The sequence below is a fragment of the Chinchilla lanigera genome, unplaced genomic scaffold (genome assembly GCF_000276665.1).
Source record: "Chinchilla lanigera isolate Chin_1 unplaced genomic scaffold, ChiLan1.0 scaffold00117, whole genome shotgun sequence".
In the NCBI taxonomy this organism is placed as follows: Eukaryota; Metazoa; Chordata; class Mammalia; order Rodentia; family Chinchillidae; genus Chinchilla; species Chinchilla lanigera.
In genome coordinates, this window is record NW_004955518.1 from 1,228,643 (window position 1) to 1,254,569 (window position 25,927).

A 25,927-nucleotide genomic window follows, 5' to 3' on the forward strand; every position below is an offset into this window, starting at 1 on the left:
ATGTGCTAATTTGTTTTATTTATAATACTAATAGTGCATCTTAGGTTTTTTTAAAGTAAAGCTTGCGTTATTCTGTTTCTTCTTTGTAAGAAATTTCTCGTTTATGTATTATTAAAATTTGCTTTCTTTTTTCATTAAGAAGGATTTTAAAAATTTAATAGAAATTGACACATTTAAAAGGAAACTAATAGATTCAGAGGAAGACCAAACATAGCAGAAAGCATGCCAGACCATAGCCTGGCATATAATAGGTACTCAGTAAATGTCTGAATGAAGAAATCAGCAATTTAAGTGCCAACATACATGACAAAGGAATGCATTCTGTAAGGGTTTACAGCAGGGAAAAAATGCAGACTGAAAGAGAAAAAGAGTGCTTTGAAAGATGAAAACCCTAAGAACTGATGACAGATGCCTCAGTTAGGGAAAGATCATAAGGAAAAGCCAAGAGATGAGAATTGTAGGTGAAATATTCAGGGCAGGAATGAGAGAAACTTGACCCCAAGGCAAGTGTTTTCCTGAAAGCAGGGAGAGGTGAGTCATGCCAGGGGCTGAGAGAGGACTAGAAAGAGAGGCTCAGCAGGGCACCTGACCAAGAACCACAGTAGGAGCTGGGAAGGCCGAAGTTCATGATGAAATTGGTAATTGAGGAAGATTAGTTTGGCAATGGTGCATGGAATGAACTAGAGGCTGAAGAGAATAAATATAGGAAATTTTATTTGGTATATATGTGTGTGCACCAAGGAGCAGCCAATTTTATAGTTTTCGGGCACTTCTAAAATTGGAAGTGACCCAGGGCATACCCAGGGGCATTACCTGATGCTTTCTCAACAACTCAGATCTTGCCCACACCCCAAGATGCCAACTCCTGACATCTCCATTCACCAATCCACGGGGAAATGGTTAGGAGGCATCATTTGAAAGAGGGAAGTTGCAATGGGACAAGAATCACAGAAAATGCAAATGATGAAAAAAGTGTTGGCACTACACAAGCACATTACTACATTTAGTAGCATTCAAAGACACTTAAGTCATTTCCTTAGGAAGCTCTATTTGGCCCCTTTCCAATTCAGAGTGGCATTTTTATTATCATAACTGATAGCAGGTGTTTGTGAAGAAATCGATTAGTATGCAGGGATGGAAATTACATTTTCCAAATGAATTGCATAGTCTGCAAGATATGCTGAAATCTGTGTAGCAAAATGCAAGCAGTTATAAAGCATGTGCCAGCAACATTATTTAAATAAATTATCTAAACATAAATACATATAGAAAAGTTCCCCATCCATTATTTTAGGGGCTCTCTTACACACTCCTCAAATGGTACTGCTGAGAGTTCCCATTCTTGGGTAAGCCAAATGACCACTGTGCTTGCCAAGCAGGATATAATGTTGGTTGCCCTCCTGGAATAGGAATGCAATATCACTATATGAAAGAGAGACAGAGAGAGTGAGAGTGAGAGAGAGTGACAGAGAGTGAGAGAGAGAGAGAGAGAGAGAGAGAGAGAGAGAGAGAGAGAAAGAATGAGAATTTCTCTGCCAAAGAAAATCAATGCCATAGCCAATCTCATCATCATTTTTATAATTGGGGCATATAACTGATTTACATTCTTGATTAAATAATTTCAGGCTTGATATTGACAAAAAACCTTGGTCACTCTTGTGGCAGCATACTGGTTATCTCCTAAAGGGTGAGAAATTGTATATTGACTCCATTAACTTTAGGCCACCTGTTTGTAAACACTATTCAGAATCACGCTGCTGCCCAGAATCCTCCCCTCTCACAAGGCTGCCTGGAATAAGCTGTTAATTTCCTGGACGAGAGCTTTAAAAGAAACAAAATCCTAACAATTTTTGACCTTGTATGATTCCTCAGTGTGTTAAAGTCCAGAAACTTGAAATATCAACTCTTTTTTTCCCTCTTTAGTTCTTTCTAGGACACTGTATTAAAGTTTTGATAAATATGTCATCAAGCTTCCTGATAAATGTTACCCTTAAGAGGATGAACAAAGAAATCCACTATTTAAATAAATATAAGGACTGAAAATAAAGTGCAGTGTGATCTTTGTATAAGAAACTCCCAGATGTGCACTGTGTTCCAATAAAAGGAATGTTTAGCTAAGAGACTTCTCTTGTGAATTACCAACTTTCAACTTGAAAAGAAATGCAGTAAGACATCCTAAATGTAAACCATATTAGATGTAATTAAGTCTTTGGTAATTTTGAAAGCACTGATGAATTTAGTACTGCCTCTGGATTATTATCAAGTGATTCAACCACTTACTCAGAAACCATGAAAGGAGCTATAGCATATTAAAAGGCGGTAAGGACAAAGCAGCCATGCATTTATCCTGCTCAGTACTTTAAAAAAAAATTTGGATATTGAAATTTTCTGACTGACTCAAAAGTGAAACAAAAGCACTGAAATTTTGCTAAAAAAATTAAGGTACATGTCAAAAATCAGCTAGGAAACTACCAAAGTGACACTAATATACAAAAATTGATCCAGAGATAACACTGCACTGATGAAGAAAAGGTCTAACAGTATTATATACTACTTTGTTGTATTCTTTATTAGCATCTATATAAATTTAGTCTTTACATTAGTTATGGTCAAAGTGACCTTCCCCATCTCCTGAATTACTGTGTTTCCATGGGAACCAATAATGACATGCTTAACTTCTTTGAGTAACTAATCTGGTGAAAGCCTTGAAATCTCTGTCTTACCAGCCTGAGCCAACCTCAGAAAAATAATTAGCAATATATGAAAACTGTGAGTTATTTTGGGTTATATCCCAGTAAGCCAACAGTATGTTAAATAGCTTTTTTCATGCTCAGGCGAGATGTAACTAAATAATAAAACCCTTTAACATATTGTTGTGAGGAATATCTGGATTTCTCAAGAACCGTTAGTCATTGTAGCTTTGATGAATGCCATGTTTCACATTCTGCCTGTACTTTTCAAACTGTTCTCCTGGAATACTAGGAAGGGCCTGCTGGACTGTATATTTTCTTCTCATACACAAAGGAAGCCTATTTAGAGGGTTTCATTGGCTGCTACCAAGGAGGGAATTGTACTGACAGGTCCAGAACAGAGGACCACAAGGACAGGCTCAAGGCCTAGAAGATAACACCTCAGTATCTCTGTGCCTTCAGGGGCTTTCTCCTTCCTCTGCCAGCACTGTGGCCCTGGTCCCTATGAGACAGAGCTGTCATTCTGGTCCAGTGACTTGAGGGCTCTTCTGATGGCCTCCTGGCCTCTCTGCTTATGAATCTTCTTCTGGGTGCCTGTGGGTTCCAGATGTTACTCTGGCGAGACCTCACACTGTGTTCACACACTCATGCTTCTCTTCGCACAGTACCCAAGAGGAGACTGGCCTAGGCGTTGCCAGGTGATCAGTTCTCACCAGGAGAATGTGAGAGAGTGATGAATGCCCTCTGATGAACGCCTCCTTCTGGGGCCTGAAAAAACTTGGGTCTGTGAGTCACTCAGAAGAAAGATGCCTTGGACTATTCTGTGACCCAGAAAAAAGCATTTTTCTTTGGTTAAGCCCCTGGAAATCTGGGACTTACTGCGCAGCAGCTGGTGTTACTCTAACCGAGTGTTCTTCAAACACAAGTCTTACAGTGGGCAGACTGAAATAGATATTTCTGGGCCATAGCCCAGGGTTTCCAGTTCCTGTGTGGCACGAAGCCCCAGCATTTGGATTCCTCCATGTTCCCAGGGGGTGCTGATGCTGTAGGTGCTGAGACCACATTGGAAAATCACTGCTCACGCCATCCCTGCTTCCTGAACCAGGGCTGTGACTTGTTTGGATAAATCCTTGTGAAGAACCCACACGTTCATCTTGTTATTTAGGCTTCACACCATGGCTCCCTGCACTGCACCTGTGAAAGCAATCCTGTCCCGTCTTTGTGCCCAGGACCCAGCCCTGCCCGGATCCCCTTAGCAATGCCTCACAGATTTAGGTGACGCCTTGGGCGAAATGTAGTTCCATTCTGTTTTCCTTGTCCTGTTTTCTCCAAATGACAGTAGTGGCCATATTCATAGTGATGGTGATAGCTAATGAATTTATGTGCCAGGCACTGTGCTAAGCATATCATTTGCACAATCTCCATCTCCCTTTATTCCTACAAAATATGTGACACAGTAAATACGATTATTATTTCTATTTCACAGGTGATGGAACTGAATTCAGAGAGATAGAGTGGCACAGCCGGGTGGAAGCACAGATGTGACTTTAGAACCGTTTTCCCAGGCATAATACAATCAGGGTGGCAGAGGTGGCTGGGCAAGCTGCAGCTTGAGGAAGAACCAGAGACCTTACTGTAGTTCCTAACAGAGTTGAAACGTCCCCTTTCTGCTTCTGTCATGAAAGTGGAGTGTTTAAAGTAAACACATCTTCTGCATGAGAAATTTTGGGGTGACCAATGTGAAAGTTCAACTCACCCTGCTGAAGTCTGCAGGCCTAACTGGAACTACTTGGGAAGGGATCTTTCGTTTTGTCCTCTCCTCTAAGATGGCTGTGGGAAGCAGTGGAGCTGGAGATCAACCACACAGTCAGGGCTAGAGCAAGGCCAGCCCTGAGAACACGGAGAGCCAGAGGCAAGCCATGTGAACAGGTTGTTGGGACCACAGCAAGGCCTGTCCTGCAGGTGTCTGGCCTTGCAGTTCTTCCCTGTTAACTATAGCAGAGAGCTGGGAGAATGTTTTGCTTTCAGTGTTCTCAGCAAAACACTGAGACCTTGTATTTTTGGCCCTGTTTCAGTTTCCCCCTTTTTCGCTCTAGGTAGGGTAAGCTAGAGCTGTTATTATAATGGCTTCAATGTGAGTCTGAGGTACCACTGGCAGCAGGTGACTAAGGAAAACCCTCTACCCTCCCCCAGTATAGCTCTTCCAGAAGAGGAATCTGCACCAGTGGCAAGCCTGTGAGTGACGCTACTGAGATTCACATTATGCCTCATCACTTTTCCACTTACACGGGTATCTTCTGATACCTAACCCGACCAGTCCCTTTTCTTCAGAGGAAAAGTGCAATAAAAAGAGACATGTCTACTTCTTCCAAGACACAGACCTCTCTGGGTTGTCCCTGCCTCTCAGAGAGGTCAGGTCCCACCGGGTCCCAGCTTTCCTTTTATGTATCTAGTTTTTTCTTAATCTCCCATCGGCCCCTGTCAGGACCCTGCTGGCTGCATGGGCTGCAGCGGATGGCCACGGTGATTCCCACCAGTCCCTGAACTCATAAGCCTTGGTTGTAATAAGGCTTCACTAAGAGAGCTGCGTCAGAGACTCATGCTGATCTCAGGACTCCCAAAGAACCAAAGGTAGAATTTTCCCATCCTCATGAACTCAGCCACCTAGTGCTTTTCTAAGATTCTTCCTCCTGTGACTCTGACATCCTGCAGCTCAGCCCCCCTGGGTCTGCTCTCAGTGCAAAGACCAGCCCACTCAGATGACCAGAGAAGGATTCGGATCTTCAGGTTGCTGTCACCACTGCCTCCCAGTGGCCAGCCACAGAGCTGGAAAGTATTGTGGGACAGCCACTGAACAGCCAATCTTTTGCTACGTAGCCTCTTACAGTGCCAACAAAGTACAACTGATCTATTTTTCAGTCACACTTGTATCCCTACTGAAGCAGCAATCTTCCTCAAATTGCTCATGGAAATTCCTTCTGCTACATTTTTGCAGAATTATTATTATTACAACTTAGCATTGACATAACATTTTATGTTTGCAGTGTGTATTATAGTCTGCACATTAGCTATTATTAGGGAGAGCTAAACAGACGCACAAGGCTGTGTCTATTTCCATCTTTGTGTGAGGCCAGTGGAATAAGTGTAATTTGGAGAGCGAAGGTAAGCTAGAGCTGTTATTATAATGGCTTAAATGTGAGTCTGGAGGCATCACTGGCAGCAGGTGACTAAGGAAAACTCTCTACCCTCCCCCAGCACAGCTCTTCCAGAAGAAGAATCTGCACCAGTGGCAAGCCTGTGAGGTGACGCTACTGAGATTTACATTATGCCTCATCACTTTTCCACTTACATGGGTATCTTCTGATACCTCCCCCAACTAGTCCCTTTTCTTCAGAGGAAAAAAATAATAAAAAGAGGCATGTTTACTTCTTCCAATAGCTGGCAAAATCTTTCATTACAAATGGTGAACGATGCTCTGTCAGGTGAAAGATGCCATGAGAGTTTTCAGGGAAGCTGGAGGGTGTGGCTCCAGCTAACACAGCGGGGCACACAGCGGAGTGCTCAACCCCTGCTGACCTAACCTCAGAGGTGCCCAGTCTGGCCCCAGGGAGAAGTAGACAGGAGCCAGGTGGAAGCTAAGAGAATGGCTCTGTCTGTGGTGGTGGCAGCAAGAAAAAGGGGATAAGGCCTCTGACTGCGGGGGGCAGCTGGCGGAGTGCTCTTCAGGAAGCAGGGGTGGTTAGGCCAGGCCTTGAGGCCAGGCTCCCACACGGAGAAGCTGATTGCTGCACAGTGGAAACTGCTTTAATAAGGACCTAGCAAGCTCCAGGAGGAGGTGCCAAGGCTGACTGGGCAGGACCAGGAGCAGACGTGGGGGAGCTAGATTCTTACAGAGCCGCAATGCCAGGGACATAACAGGAGCGGTCCATTTCTCCACTTGCCCTTTTCTTATTAGATTTCAATTTTCCTTCTCACTCTTATCTCGATTTTAACTTCCAAGGTCTAGGTTTACCTTTTTTTTTTTTTTTTTTTTATTAACTCTCTTGTTTGCTGAAGGCCTTAAAGATTCTTTTTTAGGGCATTCAGCTTTGATGTGACTAAGACCACAAACTTAACACTGGGTTTGGAAAGAGGGACACTCCCCAGGCCAGCCTGCCTTCCCCAACAGGCAGCACACCTCCCCTGGGGTGGTTTCCACTGCAGGGTCTTGTTTTCCTGACTTCACTATGACCAGAAGTTGATGCTGTCCAAAGACACAAGCTGTAAACAATTCTTGCCCTGCAATTTTCTCATTTTCTTATCACCCTCCAATATAAAATTACCTCTCTCCTTCCAACCTATTAATTTCCCCTTCTTTTGTTTTTTTTTTTTTTGTTTTTTTTTTCCGGTACCAGGAACTGAACTCACGACCTTGCGCTTGCCAGGCAGGCGCTTTGCTGCTGAGCTAAATCCCCAGCCCCAATTTCCCCTTCTTTTAACAAATGATCACTTCTAATTTCTTTCAGGAATCCTTCTACTCAAGAAGCAGTGTGTGGCTTCTCCTGCTGTCTGTATATCCTTCTCTCCCTGCGTCTCTCTCATAGAAGTACAATAATCTTCCAAACAAACACTGCCTGCCTGGTGCGGTGTCCATAGGCCCAGTGTCTTACGTCTCCCTTGTGGCCGTGTTGTAGGAGACTGACCTCCGTGGTCTCACGTGGCAGCCAGAAGTGATCTTCCCTTCTTACTGCCACAACACAGCCTGGGGACAGCCCCTGCCGGAGCAGTCCTTAGGGGCATGCTATCATTTCAGTACTGTTTCCTTAGCTTTCAGGAGCTGGGTTCCCAGTTCCCTAATATTGTCCTCATAACTTTCCTGCAGTCTTGTTCTTGCTTCCATTCTTTTGGTACCTGATTCTTTCAGTACTTTGCAGCTGTTTCTCTTAGTGAAAGGACTTTCTCCCCAGCTTTCACCGTCCAATACAGCCCTTTAGGCTTCTCTGCCTTCTACCATGTTGTCACAGGTTTCATTATTCTATCCATCTGCTCTACTATGAAACTACTTTCTGCCTCTCTGACAATATTGTGAATGAATCCTTTCATAAATCCTTCAGGCTACGACCTCAGAACACAATGCTTTGATCTACAGGCATTGTTGTGCACTACTTTTCTTTGCAGCCACATTTCTGTCATGACGGTTTTGGAGCTGGGTCCCAGAAAAGGCCGGCTGAACCTCTGGAACCAAGCACCTTTGACCATCGGCCCTCTGACCAGCCTCTTTGTGGAAGAGGCACCTCCCAGGTGCACACGCTTCCCAGACCAGATGCTGGATGTGAAGAGGTTTTCTGTCTAGCAAATGTCCCAGCGTACCTGCTTCCCTTATCTCTGATGGATGAGAAAACAGTCCTTGGCTGTGCTCCTACAGTGAGAGAAGCAGCGACTCTGTCTCTGCCTTGCATCCTATTTCTCTGCCTCAGGCCACCCTGCTTCTCCAGCAACACAACTTTTCCCAGTTAAGCAGAAGGCACTCCCGATGCACCTGACACAGACTTGGTGTGTGCAAGTCTCCATGGGGGTCTCACTGCTAAACTGAGCAATTTTCTTCTCACTTCTCCTTGTAGTCCTCTATTATTGTCTACATCAGTACTTGTTTCCACTACATATTTTTTTCTCACCCTCACATTTCATTATCTCAACCTGTTTTGCTCCTTTCCTACCTTTAGGAATCATTGGCAGCAGCCAATCCTGGTGCTATAGGCCAATTTTCAATGCTTTGTGCCTCTGTATCACTTGAGGGTGTTTTAATAACAGAAGCCTGACTACTGAGCCCCAGGCACTGGTGTTTGTGTAATGTCCCCCAGGTGATTCTCATGCAGCCTGGGCACTCATTTAGACCTGTGTTATGCTCACCAGTATCAATTCTCCACATTGCCACAGAACGTGGCTATGTGCAAAATGCCATGGAAACCCTTACTTAACTGGTTATTTCTCACAGTCTCATCAAGGAAACAACTGGCATGAGCTTTATGACAGTGCTACAAAAGCCAAGGCCTGGAGAAGAGACATCATTTTCAAAATACACCAAAAACAACACTAAGTGGTTTCTAGGAGCCTCGGACTTGACTCAGCCACTGTATTTGCTCACTCTGGCCAGCGACTCCACTCTCTCCTGTGGGGGACACGTTTTCTGTCCAGGCCCTTTCTCAAAGCTGTCCTCAGACTTCAACCACCCAAATGATCTTCAACAGCGCATCAACAAGAGCTTGGCAGTCCTCCCCAGGCCTGGAAAGTGGGAAGGGGATATGGAAAGAAGCCAAAGATATATTTTCAAGAACTCTTGGTATTTCATCCATGCTGATGGCTCTGGCACACATTCTTCTATCAGACAAATCCTCTCATTAATTCTTCTCATCCTGAGTTTGCATGCTGCAAAATTCTGCTTCCGCAAACTCGGCATCCATCTTTTCTGAGTCCTTGGGCAGAGAAAGTGCTTGTGTTTCACAAACTGTCCGGATGGCTAAATTACAGCAATTTTTCCCAGTGAGAGAGTTATTCAGACATTAAAACCCTCTTTATATTAAGCATCATAACCTTTCTCATATTCCCACAAAAAATTTTTGCTTTGCTCATTAAAATGATTTGAGTTTCTGATGAGTATAATTTTTCAGGTAGCAATGCTTACTGCAACTCCTTCCGAAGCCCCTACCAGTGCCGAAGCACCAGTTAAGCACAATTAATCAGACACTAAATGCTTTTAAATAGCTCTACCTCTTTTTTAAGTTGAGAAAAAGAGCTGTTTGGGCAAGTTTATGAGCTGACCTTGATTAAATTAAAGAGGTCAGGGATGGAACAGACTTCAAACCCATATTCAATCGTTTTTAAAAAATGACTTCCTTCCAATTAAGCAGGAATTAGCATGCAATATTTTGTTTCTGAAAGGTTAAAAGAATTCCTCTGAGAAGACAGCTCTCTTGTTAATAGCTTTTTATTGAACATGAGAGAGAAAGTGCTATGGATAATTTTATAAAAAGTGCTTTGTTAACATGGTGCTGATAATCTGGTATCAGTTATACTCCTTGGGAACCTACATGTTATATAGAAAATGCAAAAAGCCAATGACCAATTTCTACTGCAAAGCCCAAGGACCTAACAACTTTCACTTACTAAAAGAAATCAAGTGTATTTTATGTCTGCAATAACTTCAACTTAGCTCTAGCTTCAAATGTTACCTTGCCAACTGCTCACTCTTTCTCTCAACCTCGTCCTGCACTTTGCCATATTCCTCTGGATTTTAGTGACTCAGAGAATATCTCATTCTTCCTGCTCTAAAGAGCTCCATGTGGAGAAGTAATGCATAACTAGGGAGGAGACTCCACAAGGACACATGCTGGAGCCTGGGACTCTGGGCTGCATCTGGGGACAGTGGCCCTGAAGGGAAGGCCAGAGATGCTGCTCTGTCAACTGCAGAGTCAAGTAGACCTGGGTTACACATAGGAGGGAGGCAGACGGGTAATGGAGAAAGAAAAGGAGCTTGGTGGTCAGATACCAGGTATGCGACTTGTGGCAAATGTTTTTCCTTCTTTTTTTGGTCTGAAATGGAAAACAAAAATATCTTTCAAGAATGGAAAATTAGGTCTACATAGTTTTCACTTCCTACCATTTATCTAACAAACTGTCACTCACCTAGCATGTCCAATGGCATGTGCTGGCTACTTGAAGAGAAAGGGATCCTGAGCTGGTCCATGGAGAGCGTGGAGTGGAAGATCCTTCCAGGCAGTACATGATCATCCTGATTTGCTTAAAGCAAACTTGGGAGGTTCTCTAGGGCCAACAGGGTTCAGGTGGACAAATGCATACTTATCAGATACTCTCAGCTCTCACAGACTTTACAACAGGGTTTCTTCACAAGCTTTTTGGCAGTGACTTGGAAAGTATCATGAGCAGTGACTGTCTGGATCCTGATCACATGTATTCCAGGTAAAAAAAAAACTACTGACAGTAAGCAACACTCTCATATCCAGGGCCAAGTTTCAAAATTGTCTTGTAAGACTTTGTTTCCTATTTTTTCCCTTAAATCGGCACTTACAATCTCATATTGTAAGAATTCACTGAATATTTGTTTTCATTTTATCACTGCTTTGTATTATGACACTGTTTAAAATAACACAGGGCCAAAGAGTTAAGGATAGAGAAATACTTAATTTGTTCTATGAATTTGGAAAAGAAGGCCATGTTTGCATTTGTGTGGGAAAGATGGCAGTGGTCCTGTTTGTCACCTGATGCAGAATTTGGACACATAAACGAAAGTCTGTGAAGCGCTTCCGTTTGCAAGCCAAGCTGTTTTCAAGCAAAAGCATTCACGAACTGAGGTACCACCATAAATAGTTTTAGGATGCTCAGGTTATACAAACTGCACTAGAAAACTCCAGTCGCAGTGGCGGCATTTCATAAACAACTGACTGAAACATCACTGAAAGAATGAAAACTCTCATCCTACCTCCAAAAGACTTACCAAATATTCCTTATAGATTAAGTTGCCCCTGAAAGTTGTAATCACAATCCCTCCCCCAAAATGTCCAATATAAGCTTTTGATTATTATTGGGAGTAACACAATTCAATTTTTTTGAGCATTTGGAGGAGGGAAGAGGAGATATATTTCTTCTGAGACCTCTTGCACATCAAACCTTCCCTGAGTCTGTGAATCTCAATAAGATTGATATTACTATAGATGCTCTCTCTAGACTTCTATTTCTAAGATATATTGAGAGTTACATCTCATAAAGAAAAGTCCTGGGAACAGGGAAACAGGGAGAGGCACTTCAACAACTCTTGAAATTGGATGGTGTGTCAATAACCTGATGGTCTTCAGGTAGGCACCCCCAGGCCCTGGGACTGCTGGTACAATGGGGGGTCGGATAGGCTATCAAAGGTCTGACTGATGTCAGATCTCAGATCAACCATCAAGTGGTGTTCAGAGAAATGTCCTTAGTTTCTTCCTTATAATTTTGGGAGTGAGGGAATGGAGTACACGGGTGGTGGTGTGTGGTTTACTGGAAACACATGACATGTCTCTGCTCCTCCTTAATGTGCTCTACTTCTCCAAAGACTTTCATCTTGCCTGAAGCCATACTGCAGACACTGCTCTGAGGAAATAAATGTCATTCAACTAGAAAAGGGATTGTGCTAATTTCTTGAATATTTTGGAAAGCTGGCATTTCTGTTGGAGTGGGTTTAGAAACAGTGTGCTTGGTGCACTGCTAATGTTGAAGCGAATCTCCTTCCATTTAGTAGAAAATACTGAAAATTATCAGAAGACTAAGTATAAGGCCTATTTGCCTTTATCTGGACTCATATTTTAGAGTGATAAAGATCTTCAGTCACTTTTGCCCCCAAATGGTATCATGGATCCATGCACACAGCAGATGCTCAAAACCAGTGGTTGATTTTTACTTGGTTACTGACTTTTATGATGCTACTTATGGCATTTGAGAGAGATACTGGAGGTATTTTCCCATAAAGTTCAGTGGCACCATACAAAGGTCATTAGCCTGGACAGAAGGAAGCCAGTACTGAGTTCTAGATTTTACACTTACTCCCTTGGGCAAATAACATATCTCCTCGACACGGTGCCACATTTTTCATTTGGGAAGAAGTTACATAACATTATCCAAAGGGACTCATGGTTGTATATCTCCCCTGAGCAAGAATTCTACATTTCTGCCTAATTTGGAAGGTGATTTTTTTTTTCTTGCTTTTCTAATTTAAAAGTTATGCAAATAGGATTACCCCTTAGAATGGGAAAATTCTAATATGATGCGGTCTGGGAAGGTTAGAATATTATGTTAAGTTAAATATAGAAACTCTCTAATTTAAAAGCAAAGGGCAAGTCAATAAATTCTAACTTGTCAGAATGATTGGAAATGGTCAGTTGGTAATCCCTAACCAATATTAATTTTACCACAGATTCTCCTAATTAATTTATTTTATATATATATAAATATATAATAGAAATGTTTTAGAAAAGTTTAAAGAAGTAAAAATAAAAACCACCTGCAATCACACCTTCTAGAGACAGTCATTGAATATTCTGACCCACATCCTTATAGATTTTCCTCTAACATATAAATTGTGAACATTCTTTCACGCCATTAAGTCTTCTAAAACAGCATTTTTTTCAAGGCTGTTCATGGATATATTATTAACTTACACTATTAAGTGACTAATACTCTGGTGTTCAATATTTGTTTAAGCCAGGTGAGGTGGGACAAGTCTGTAGTCCTAGCAGCTACTTGGAAGGCTAAGGTCAGAAGATCACTTGAGCTCTAGAGTTTCAGACCAGCTTGAGCAAAATAACAAGATCCTGTCTCTGAAAGAATGAATGAATGAAAAAATATTTTAAAACTACAAGACTTTAAGGTAATTCGGAGAACTGAAAATTTAGGCAACTGATTCAAGCAATGACCAAGGCCTCTGGACCACAGCAGCTCTAAAGGTCAGGGTGGGTTGCGGAACCTGTAACATCCTTTTTGGAATACTACAATTAACAGATTCTGTCCTGGGGTTCAACACCTCTCTACTTCTCTGCTAGTCATGGGGAGTCTAAATAAAATTTTCTTTTTCAAGCAACTCCCCACAGAGTTCGCACACATTGTGTCTTGAACCTGGTGAGAAGAGGTTCTGGCACTTATTCCCTCTCCAGGATCAAGGACATTCAAGCAAGCACAAGAGAGTCTCTAAGCCATGTTGATATGGAAATGTTTACCATAATAATAATGTATACTGACACAAATATCAACTTCCAGGGCTTCTAAGTATAAGATAGGTATTATACAATGGCATTTGAACTTTCTGAGCAAAGGAAGAGAGTAATTATTGTTACCAGCTCCCCTTCTCGTTAGTTATGTGGCTACCTGGAATTTCACAAGATACCCCTCTCATTGAGGGATAGACCTTTATGTCATCAGCAGTGTTCAGATGGATGTCTAGGAGCCGAGGAGAAGTAGGACCATGATGCTCACCAACAGTGCTGAGAAGGTGGGAGCAGGACATTTTGATATGGCCTGCTATTGATTCTTTTGGCCAACATCCCACTTTAATAGCATTATAGTTACACTTCAAGATTTTAGATGGAGAAATATAGAAGGAAATCGATAGATACTATCTTTCCTGTCAACTGGCCTACATATCTATCACTTTGCAGCCATGCTCACATTTAATGAACCTACAACAAGCTCTTAGGAGTTCTGGTCTAACACTAGGGTTTTAGTAACCTCAAGTATCCCCAGTAACCCCTTGAAGATTTTAGCTTCACCTCCCAAAGGTTCATGTAAAAGCCTATGATCCAGAACAGATATCCACTCATTTGCTCCATATTTTCTTTTTTAAGGCAAAAGGCAATTTTATATTTTAAAAATGACACTTTTTGCAGAGGGTAATATGCTGACTTGCTGAAAGTATTTTCTGTAAGTATCTAAGAGAATCACAGATAAGCACTGCACAAAATACAGCAATGTTGAAAAGAATAAACCCTTTTTCATAACTGAAATTTCTATTTGCTATTTACAAACTCAAAGGGAAAATTAGGAAATAAAGGTGCTAAGGAGTTTGTTCTTATAGTCAGGAAAAATAATAGCTTACAAACTCACTCAGATTTTTTCATCTGTACTCCTCCAGAAATACTGATTCCCCCAGAGCTGGTGCAAGCCTCTCTTCAGTTCTAACAACGCTGTGTTAACTTTGCTCAGATGTGAGCTGCACATATATTTTAACATCCTGTCAGGATGAGACACTAAAGTGTCAATAAAATGACACTAAAATAAATGTAAATTTAGATTGCTGTTACAAATGGCTGCTTGGCTCTGGAAGATGTTAGGTTGCTATAGTATTTTCCATAGTAATTTTGTATCTTATTACATAAATATTCCCTCAGTGTTCTTAAAGCCTGCTAAGGAAATGGGATTACATCCACTCTCCTATGTAATGGTCCTGCATCAAACCTTACCAGAAGGAAATGTCTAGAAAATGTAATAAACTGTAATCTAGATAATGGTGTTCCTGGCAGTTGAGAAGCATCAGGGCAGTTTAGGCTGTACACAGGCAGTAATGCTGTGACTGTATGCTGCTCATTGGCTATTTGTCTAAAGGCTCCCAAGGTCAGGGCCTCCTCAGTTCTCCCGTTATGAAGACTAGTTGTAACTTCCTCCTCTCTGCTGCCTGCCAACTACCCATCAGCCCACCCTCCCATAGGCTCCAGGGCTAGTGGCACTAGAGAAGAAGCCAGTGCCACATAGAGCTGGAATCTGCCCTGCATAAGCAGCTGTGAAGGGCCATTTGGGGGAATCTACCCAACTCTAAGCTAGTGGTGAACAGGTGTGGATTGTTTAAGAACCCCAGTAGGGCTGAGCTGAATTTTATAGAGGTACAGCACAATGGAGTGATAAGAGTACTGGGGAGAATCCTTGGTCTTCTAGACACAATGCAGTTTCAGCAACATGGGTCAATTTACCAGAAGCACATAATTATGGAAAGTTTGTGCACATATGACAGAGATATTAGGAATCATGGCAAGGTTAGGTGTTACATAAAAATAAGATTATAAAAGGGGCTAGTTTAGGTTGGAGATGTGAATTTATAGAACAGATAAACACTGTCTGGGCAGCAGGAGGGCTTCCATTAAAAAGGAATCCTTTGCTACAGGATCAATTTAATAGCATCTGCCTCCTCGCATTTAAAAGATAAAGCAACTTATAAAAAGAAATGATTTCTACATTTTTCAGAAGCATGTCCATTATGTGGAAAGGGAATTGTAACTGTACATAAAATCAGGGAGATGAAAAATTGACTCAAAATAAACATTTATTTGAATTCCTTTGGCAAGATTAGCAAAATTTATTAAGAAAAAAGAAGGGAAGGAAATAGAGAAAAGCCTTGGCTCCTGCAAATGAAGCTCTATTTTAAGCAGATAGAAAGGAAACAGCTCCTCAGCCACCTTAGATTTCTCTCATCATCTGTAAACCATATTAGTTCAAGTAATCACGTTTCCTTGATTAGCATTTGGGTTTGCAAAAGACATATGCTTGTGTCTAAAGAATAAGCACTTGCCTTTAAATGCGTGGGCACTGCAGGACATAGCCTGCTGTTCCTCTCTCTCAGGAGGTAACTTCACAGGCCGTCATTACACTGAAGAATAGTTTATCCTTCCAGGCTTGCATTTAACAACCACACTGCGCCTTTGGGGTCTGCAGGTGCAGGAGTGAGCTCAGCCCCTGGTGTGTTGTCTCCAGCTAAGTCTCACCCCACTTTCCAATTTGAATGCTCTGTCCCTCTGCCAAGTTCTCAGCCACTCTAGCGTCACATGCTTTAGATCATAGTCAGGGTTTCCTAACAGGACGCAGCTGCCAGTTACCTGGCCCTCCTCAGCTGGCCCCTTCAGTTGGCTGTGAGCCCCTGTTGGGGCATTTAGTTTCCTTCTTCTACTGTGCCCAGCTGGTGCAGGGACAGCAGTGTGCCTCTTCCTGGGCTTGTGCCTCCCTGTTGACTACCCTCTAGGGTTTTTCAGAAGCACGACCACGCAAGAGATAAACTAAATCAGAAAACCAAAGATAGTCTTGGTATTATAAGCTATCATGGGACAGCCAGAGTCTTATTACTAATTTTTTTAAGTTAAAGATTTTAGCTACATATAAAACTATTCAAACCCAAAACTGCTAATTCTACCTGAACCTGAGTCCTTAATTTGACTCAGTTGGCTAGAAGATTTGGAAAATCTTTATTCCACTTCTTAGTAAACTTAAAAAAATAAATAAGTCAGTACCTACATTGTGGTGAATTTCTATGGAAAAGTGACAATACAGAAAATACTCTTTAATGATTAACAGGGTGCTTGCTCTTACAAAGAGCTCAGAACTACAATGAGGTATAACGAAGATCCAAGAGCATTTGTTTGTGTGCTACCTAATGACCTAACACATTCCTGCTGACTTGAACCAGTGGTGTTATATGCATGACTATCCCATCGGGTGGCTTTTTATTAATTTCATTAGTAAAAAGACTGAGAAAAGTGATTTGATCCATTTATACCACCAGTGGTACAAGCCACCCAATGGAACAGTCATGCATTAGCCACTGATGGCTTCAGCCATCCAGCAGCAAGATATATGAATTACAGCCCTGTCGTGAACATGTAAAGGCTATTAAGCAGGGGATATTTCAGTTTTACTCTTCTAAAATCTGTGCTCAATGTACACTCATCAAATATTGAATGGGGGGCTGGGGATATAGTTCAGCTTGGCAAGTGCAAGGTCTGGAGTTCAAATCTCAGTACCAAAATATATATATATTGGATGGGTACACACAGTAGGTAGTGATGTTCATTTTAGTTCATACTAAATTTAATTCATTGGATTTAGATCATATGTCTTAGTAGACATTCCACTTTTATTAATTTAAAACATTTATTCTCTTCAAAAGTTATATCTTACCCTGGGAGCATGGTCTCCATATCTCATTTTACAGGGGGCACTGTGGATTGAACTTGGGGCTTTGTACGGAGCTACATTCCCAGCTCTCTTTATCTGTTTATTTATAGCCAGGGTCTCACTAAATTGCCTAGGCTGGGCTCAAACTTGCGATCTTCCTGTCTCAGCCTCAGAGTACTGGGATTACAGGGCAGTATCTCCACACTGGCTTCAACATTTTGGGGGGCGGTTTGGCAGTATTGAAGTGAGGGTCTGGCACACAGTAGGCAAGTGCTTTACCACCTAGCTACATCCTCAACACATCTAACCCCTTTCTGCCCAGGTCCACAGTGCCTTCAGCAGGAGAGGTGTTTGGCCAGTGTTGGTCCATAATTAGACATAAGCCTATTCAACACGTGGCACTGAGCTTTGTATTAAATTCTAAATATTTTAGGAAAGGAACCACCTTTACTTGAGCATACTTTTTAACACTTGGCTTTTAAATTTAATCAGAGCAAATGTTCTAATGATTACCACCTTCTTCCTGACTTCTGGGGCAGAGACACCAAAAACATCAGAACCGGATGAAGGGAAACACGCAGTTAAAGTAAACAAACTTTTATTGAGCACTTTCTTGGGGAAAGGCCCAGGGCCAGGTATTGGAGGACGACTGCACACTAAGCACTGTTAGCTTACTGAGCACCCACTCTGTACTCAGTAGTATCTGTAAACAGCATACACGCCATGGCTCACTTAACTCTGACAATGTCAGAACTACTGGGCTCTGTCAGGCAGGGCCTTTTTTCCCCTTGTGCACACCTGTCTCTCAGCCACTGTCAACTTAGATCTAGGGGAGAAAGGGAGAGGGAGGGGCTGGGGAGAGTGAGAGGGGGAGAAAGAGAGAGGAGAGGGGAAGAAGACAGGGAAAGTAAAGAAACGAGAGGGCTGGGGCAGACAAGGAAGGGGGAAGATGAGGGGTGAGAGGACAAGAGAGGAGGAGCAGATCTGCATGTGAATGTCGGGCTTCATTCCAGTAAGAAGCAGAAATAAATAACAATGCACTTGAATTTTTATCAGAACTTATGTTCACATGCTTTAGAGTAGTATGCCAATCTTCTTGAGTGGATGCTTTCATAAATCTGTCTTGATTTTCAAATTTATCAACAATATGCATTTCCATTCTTAGCGGCTTCCTAGTTTTGCTTCCAGAAACTCCTTTTGCCCTCTAGATCAGTGCATGAGGAAGTGCGAGCAGCCTTCCCAGAATTACATTGCAACGCTAGAGAACTGTAGCCAGAGACAGGTCATAAATTATCTTACGTGGTAAAAAGTAAAAATACAAAGGAATATTCTTCATAACCAAAAAGCAGAGATATATTGAAATATTTTGATTATTAATAAAAACTAAACCTAATATATCACATAAGTGCTTACATAATAAAATGTGTCTTTTATAGAAGCAAAGTCAATTCTCTCCATCTCCCCCAGAAATAAGCCCCTAAGGTTAGCTTTTCCCTTGGGGAGATGACAAGAAAAACCTTGTGAGGATGCCAAAGCCTGGGGCATCCTTTGCAATGCGGTCCCATCATCATCCTAGCATGGGCAAGTGACTCCTCTTTTGCAAAGAATTTTCTTCCCTGGAGTTTCCCAGAATTCCTGGATCAGCTATTTTCCTAGGAGGTCTGAAGCAAACAGCTCTATTTTAGTAGAGAGGGAACAGGCAAGTGGTTCCAAGGAAGACAGAGAATTGCACCCTTCTTTCCGTACTTAGCACTACCATCCTGATTCAGGACACCAGTCTCAGAGGCCTTCTGTAGGTGACTTGCAGTTCAAATGTGTACCTAAAGGTTAGTCTTGTGTAACTGAAGAAGATACCCTGAAAGGTGTTTCCCTTAGCTACAGGGCCGTGTTCCTCAACACTTGCCTCAAGCTGCCTTTGGCAGGGATTCCTGTAGAGTCTAGTCACAAGACCAGATGGACATTTCTTGCTGTCAGGTCATGTCCCTGAATACCCAGGGTTGAAAGAAAAATAGCTGCCTGCCTTTTAGGAGGACCTTGAGGGTCCAATGGAATAAGAAAGGTTAACTGCTTTCTCTTCCCTTTAATCAGTCCTATGTTTTCTTCAGAAACCAAATCCATGTCCTCTGGTACAGCTCATTTTGAAGTTCATGAGAAAAACTTTGAACTGCTTGGAACCTGGCATTTGAACTTCTGTTCTTTTATTGTTTCTCTCAGTGGTTGGTAGACAGCATGTACAGGCTGCGTTTGCTCATTAACTTTGGGGCCAAGTGACCATCCTGGCAAAAGTTTTTATAAGTTCAGGTTCTACTTCACATTCTCATCAGATGCCTGGGGAAAAAGCAAGTGAGGCTGGGATCAGTGCTCATCACTCAAGCTCTAAAGAAGACCTCTGACTCTGCTGAGGGTGGAGGTCCCTGACATATCATGGGACACTTCTGCCTCAGGGGACAGGTGCCAGTCCTGTAGGATGTGATGTTGCCAGGCTTACAGGAGCTCTCATGAACATTCTGGACAGTAGTTCTAGTTCCATCCTAAGAAGACTATGGGATAATACACAGTTTTCCTTTGCAAATTGATAAGTTGTTTAAAAAAATGTCAACCCCCCCATACACACAAAGGCACAGGTTCAAATCAAAATTTCTGATTGACTCAATTGTTTTCTTCTACCTCATAATGATGTTAAGAATCTGAGTCTCATGTAAACTTGCCCTTCATCAATAAACTTTAAAAATGATGATAAGAAAGTTTTTTAGAGACAATTTTTTATCTCAAAACCTCAATGACTTTTTTAAAAAATCACACTAATCCTTCCTTCTTTTGACATATGAAGGCTTGTAGAATTGAAATGCTGTGAGGAAGGAGGTCTCAAATAAATCTAACCCCCATAGTAGAACATTCCCTAGAAATCTGTTATCAGCTTAGTAAGACACAACCATTGACATAGGTTTATTTTTCAGACAAAAGATGTATAGCTTCAGAAAGTAGTGGCATGGTGCATACTTATACGCTAAGCTTCTAAGAGATTTAAATGAATGGTAATCGAGGATGAAAGGCAAATTTGCTAAAGCAGTGGTTCTCAAACCTTAGCATACATCCATCAGAATTCCCTCCAGAGCTTAAGTCACAGATTGCTGAATCTCATTTGCCCACCCTCTAGAAGTTTCTGTTCAGTAAGTTGGGGTTGAGCCTCAAGTTACATTTCTAGTAAGTTCTTAGGTGATGTTTATATAGAATAGGGGCCACACTTTTGAGAAGCACTGCTTTAGGGAAATTAAAGCCCCTTCAGTAGGGCCTGGATTGGAGGGCTTTTTTGTGATTATACGAACCCCTCTGTGGTCTTGATGACCTAAGCTTTTTGGAATCTTGATTTTGGCTTCTAAATGCATCCAGGCACATCATCTAAAATATCCTGGAATGCTGATTATCTTAAGTCACAAGAAGTTAGTGAGCTGCAGTTGCTCGAAGAGGCTTTTAACAGAAAGATTGCATCTGACATGTCCTTGTCCACTTAAAATCTGACTCTCCAAGGAAGAATACAATTATCTCTGGACCACTTCCTGAGCTTTCATAACTAAACTCATACTGAAGGAAGAGAGAATACATCTGGATAGATTCTTGTCACTCATTCTTGTCTTTTATTTTGATCCCATTCCAAAGAGATGCATTTACAATCCATTGTCTTATGCATGGACCCACTGAGGCCTTATCTCAGGACAGTGTATATTTCTCCAAACCCACTGAAGACTCCTAAAAGAAATTTACTATTTCCCTAAAAATTGTCTCCATTTCCACATTCTGTTCCTCACTTAGGGAAGAGGTATAAACACTTCTGAATCATGCTGGACTGGTGAATAATTACACATTGTGATCACCTCCATGTGCCCCATAAATTTATGTATCTTTTCTTCTATTTAGTATGTTGTCAGTTTGTTTCAATGAACACAGGGAGCAAAAAGAACTTTTTCCTTTTGTTCCTGTACTTCTACCAACAAGTTAGAAAAACTCCTCTATTTCTACACCTCTGCAATCTTTCTGTTCAAAACTTGAGACGGCATGTATTTTATTCATGGGTATGTAAGAAAAGACAGATCAAACCTGTACTGCCTTTCTAATTTTCTTTTCCAGAAATGGTGGCAATTGTGGGTCTTCTCAGGCCATTTGGACCACCCCCTTCCCTTCAGATGAATTGTCTCTCTTGGTGTTTCAATTTTTTAATAAACATTTCCTTGCTTACTTTTAAATTACCGAAGAATTTATATATAATTCAAGGAGAGAGTTTTAATTAGCATCTCAGATTAGACAGAACACACAAAAGCAAGGTCCTTCCTAAATTTCCTTCCTTTTTTACAGCTCAAGTGATGCCCCTACCATCGTACCAAATGGGGCTACCCTTTCAATTATAGGTTAGGTGAACCAAAATGTATTTTAAAAAGTCTAATTTTCTATCATGTGTTAGAAAAAGTCCAATATTCTATCTATGTTGGCTCAGAGGCTAAAAGGCTTCTTTAGGAATTAAACAATTCTCAAGTAAGAAGTACACTACCAAAATCAAATTTTATCTATATTTCATTAGCAGCTATTGCTGCTATACTCTGGAAAGAGATTTTTATGGGAATAGGCAAATATCCCTGAAAAAGTTTAAGAGCTCCAGATCTACATATTAAGAAACAACTGGAGCAATTTAAATCACTCTGTTCCTAAGAAGGAGTTCAAAGCCCTATTAATAAAAGGCAGAGTCACTCAAAGATGAAAGTTCAGTATCACTCAAAATTGAGTTATATTTCCATTCTCCAGTACTTACTCCCAGTCTAAGATCCGGACACCCATTATAATGTCTCATGGGTATGTTGCAGTTATCAGCATTACCTGATTCATCGACTCGCATTTTTTTAGTAGGACTGTCACAGTTCTCATCATCAGACATTTCCATTTCTTCTTCGCGGCGGATGCCCATGAGCTGCTCACTTTGAGCATTCCGGAGCTCCTGAAAGTAGAGGATATATGAAGGTCAGATTCTAGGACACATTTCATCACACAATTTTCCAATGGTCTTTGGGTATATTATGACTGACATATTAATATCTATAGCCTGAAGCTTTTACCCAAGCATTACCCCACCTGACCTAGAATGAAGTTCTTCTGAGAGGGATGTGGCATACTTTAGTGTCAAGTGAAATAAATTCCTGTTCACCAAAGACTAGTTAAGGGCTTCTTAACAAAATATTTTTAACCCCTCTTGAATCTGTACTTTCTCATTTGTTTAAATAAAGAGGGGATAGTAACATATACTTAGTGGGGCTTTTGCAAGGATTACACAGAAATACCTATTATACGGCTAGCTCGTAGCAGGGACTATAGCTACTGGCTAAGAACAGCAGCAATAACAATTTTAAAAAGCCTAGTTCACCATGGCCAATGCTTAATTTTAGTATCATTTATGAATATATATTAGGCTCCATTTTCTCACCAGAATATTTTGGTATCAACGGTTTTGTGGGTAAAATGAGTTAATGCACATACACGTCTCACTATTGTCCTAGACACTTGGTTTGCTAAGACAGTACCGACCACTGCTGTTTCCACATGAAAACAGAGCCTCTGACGGGCCTGTGTGTGGTCACCCGCATCCCTGTAGACTACAGATAGCCAAAATTTAAGCTTCCAAAGCTGTTTAGGAACAAAGTATATGGATGCCTTCTTTTTTGTGGGTTTTACATTATCATGCAGAGGTTTTGAGTTTTGTGGTGATAGTTGCTTCAGCATTACTTTTTTTTTTTTTTTTTTTTTAATTAATTTATTTATTTTTTTTGTGGTTTTTCTCCGGTACCGGGAACCGAACTCACGACCTTGCGCTTGCCAGGCAGGCGCTTTTGCCGCTGAGCTAAATCCCCAGCCCCTAGCATTACTTTTAAAGCCATAGATTTTAGGGTTATATCCTACTTTCTGCACTGAATAGGGGAGTGAATGTAATCATGTCATTCTTCGAGCCTTTGTTTACTCACCTATAATGGGAAATAATAATAATAATACAAGGCTGTTTGAATACAATAGCTGATGTGAAAGCTCATTGTAAAAAGAATATACAATAACTTTTTTTTACTACTGTGCCTAGAATGACCTTGTAACAGTTTATGTTAAATAACTGCATTATTATTTATACTAAGTTGTGTATTTTCATTTGTGAATCCTAATTTATTCTGTTCCCTCATATAGATTGTCTTCAAAAAGACTTAAAATGAGGACAGGGCTCCATTATTCTTTTCTCCTCCTTTAAATTGAAATCTCTAAATAAAAGTCCAATATTTAAAATAATTTTATCATAATAAACCTATGAGTAACATTAAAACTAAGTTAATCCACCTAATTTATTAGCAGCATGGCTTTAAACATACTTCTGGTGATCATTTGATGTGCATCTATTACATCAGATATTGAAGGTGCTCTAAATTCCCTTTTCTACTGAGCTCACAGAGCTCAGAGACTTTAACTGCAGCCTGACGGGAAGGCAATTATTTATTGCTAAAAGTATTTGATGGTCACCTTTGTGCCCTGCCAAGGACAGAAGTGGAACAGGCAGATAGGCAGGATCTGGGGAGGGGCAATCACAGGCCAGCTGAAAGACCACTGGGATAACAGACACCTCCTCATTTGACCATAGCACATGTACGAAAGATGTGCCAATTCTGCCTTACATAACACAGACTTGGAGGCAGGTGTCACACGTGGAGAAATTTTTAGGTGTGGACAGCTGATTTTTTCATTAACAAAGAGTCTTAATTTCCAAAAAGGTAGCTTAAAAATATTTGAAACAGGGAAAAGTCAGGTGGAAGGAATAAATGAGCTTAAAAAGGTCTGTTGTTTAGTCCCTACAATTAGTGACAAACTGTCATACAATAGTTATTTCTGTGGGGAAGCATGACAGAATGGGAAAACATTGTAGGGAAGAAAAACTGAGGGTGTTTCCACAGGCTGCCTCTGGTTCAGCGGTAAATCACTAATACACTAATAAATCTGCAGAGGTGTTGCAGATAATTAGCAGATGCTGTACATGGGAATGTGGAAAAAATCAAGCCAATTATCAAGCTTATATGCAACTGAGAAATCATCCACAATGTTAAATTACCAACTGGTATTTAATCAATTAAGTGACATGTAGGAGAGAAAATCAAAGGTAATTTAGAGTTCCATTTCCTGATGTATACCAGAAGAGGCAGCTGAAATGGCAGGAAGGCACAAAGAGGCACAAAGGCACAGGAGGATCTCTGAGGACTATACTCCATCCATCCCTCTGGAGCATACATTGCAACCCCACAGGACTAAGCAGACACAGCAAGCAGCTTCTGTGGGCCAATGCAGGCAGCCTTGTCAGTCCTGCTGTGGATGGTACCAATCTAGGGGAAGGCAGGGGAAAAGGATGGTGGGAAGTGGAGCCAGAGGTGGCAGGAAGCATAATTTAGAGCAATATGTGACATTTGCTGACACTCACACACTAATGTTGGCCTCTTCGTGCCCACGGTTATTCTGCATCATGCCACCAGCCTTTCTTTTAAAATTTCTGCTCATCATTTTTAGGTTTTATGTGAAGAAAAACAATTAAATCACTTATAGACTGATCACTCTCATATCAGAGTCACACATTATGGATTCCATATTTGTGTTTTCAAGCCCTCAATGTTTATATTGGATCATAAACAGAGGGCTCTTTTTCCTCCTGAAAAGTCAACTTGACTTGGGTCTCCTAGACAGTGTCAGGGAGAACAGCAGAACATCAGAACACACTTTGTTTTGGGCCCAATCCCAAACTGAAGAGAAATTCCACTTCCTTCTTATAATCCTGAACAGAAAAACAGCATTGTATCAGTCACCAACCACCTTTTTAGGCATTAGTGAACCAAATTTTTAAAATGTTCATCTTAACAACAAGTCACACTAGCATTTTAAGTGTCCCATTAATGCAAAGTCATTCAGTATTCACCATAATAAGTGATAATAAAGAAATCATTTGATATTCCTGTGGGTGTTACATCTAGTGCCATTGGTATTCAACTATAATTTAGCATTAGTTAATGGGCAATTAAAATGCTACTCAAAGGATTGATATCACAGTACTCTGTGATTCCTCAAACTCTTTATAAAACACTTATTTTACAAGTGTGAGTCAAAATCATTAAATAAATAAACCTTACCTTCTATAAGTTTGTGATTTTGAAAAAGGGGACTATCATTTAGAGAACTTTAATATCAACATGCTAGAGATGAAGAGGCATCCAGATGAAAACATTCTCTTATTTAAAAGAAAAAGAAGCAAGCAAAGACAGTATACTTACTTTTAAATTACAGGTTCAAAGCGTACACTACACTGTAGAGTTTAAAAATAACAGCTGGATGACCAGTGACTAATGACACAGTTGGTCTGCCTAGATCTGCCAAGCTCAAGCTCTAAACTCCTTCCTTGTGGGTGGATACTCACACTGGACACATGCACTGATGCTGAAGGGTAGACTCAGCTAGCCTGGACAATCACACCCCTTGTGAAATTTGCTCTGGGGAGAGGTGTGATAGAACCTAAGGGCTAGCACAGGGGACCAAGACATGGTTTATGATGAGAACGATGGAAAGGCATACTTGCCACTTCTAGCCCAAGGAGCAAACTGTCATCATCACGTAGAACACCAAAAAAAAAATCTGTATTTGAAAACTAAAAACTAGTTTCTATATTAGGTTATACCTTTCTTCAAGCTAATTTATTATGAAGTGTCTTGGTTTATTTTTGAGCTCTT

At 41.1% G+C, this 25,927-nt stretch overlaps 1 protein-coding gene across 9 annotated transcripts in view; it reads right to left on the reverse strand.

Annotated features, from left to right (window-relative positions):
• Enox1 (ecto-NOX disulfide-thiol exchanger 1) overlaps positions 1-25,927 on the reverse strand; it is a 552,470-nt gene that overhangs the window by 104,087 nt on the left and 422,456 nt on the right. For all 9 annotated transcript variants that reach the window (XM_013506967.1, XM_013506965.1, XM_013506964.1 and 6 more), the window contains one exon: positions 22,014-22,131. In XM_013506967.1, coding sequence (XP_013362421.1) covers positions 22,014-22,131 — 118 coding nt within the window. The remainder of the gene's footprint in view (positions 1-22,013; positions 22,132-25,927) is intronic.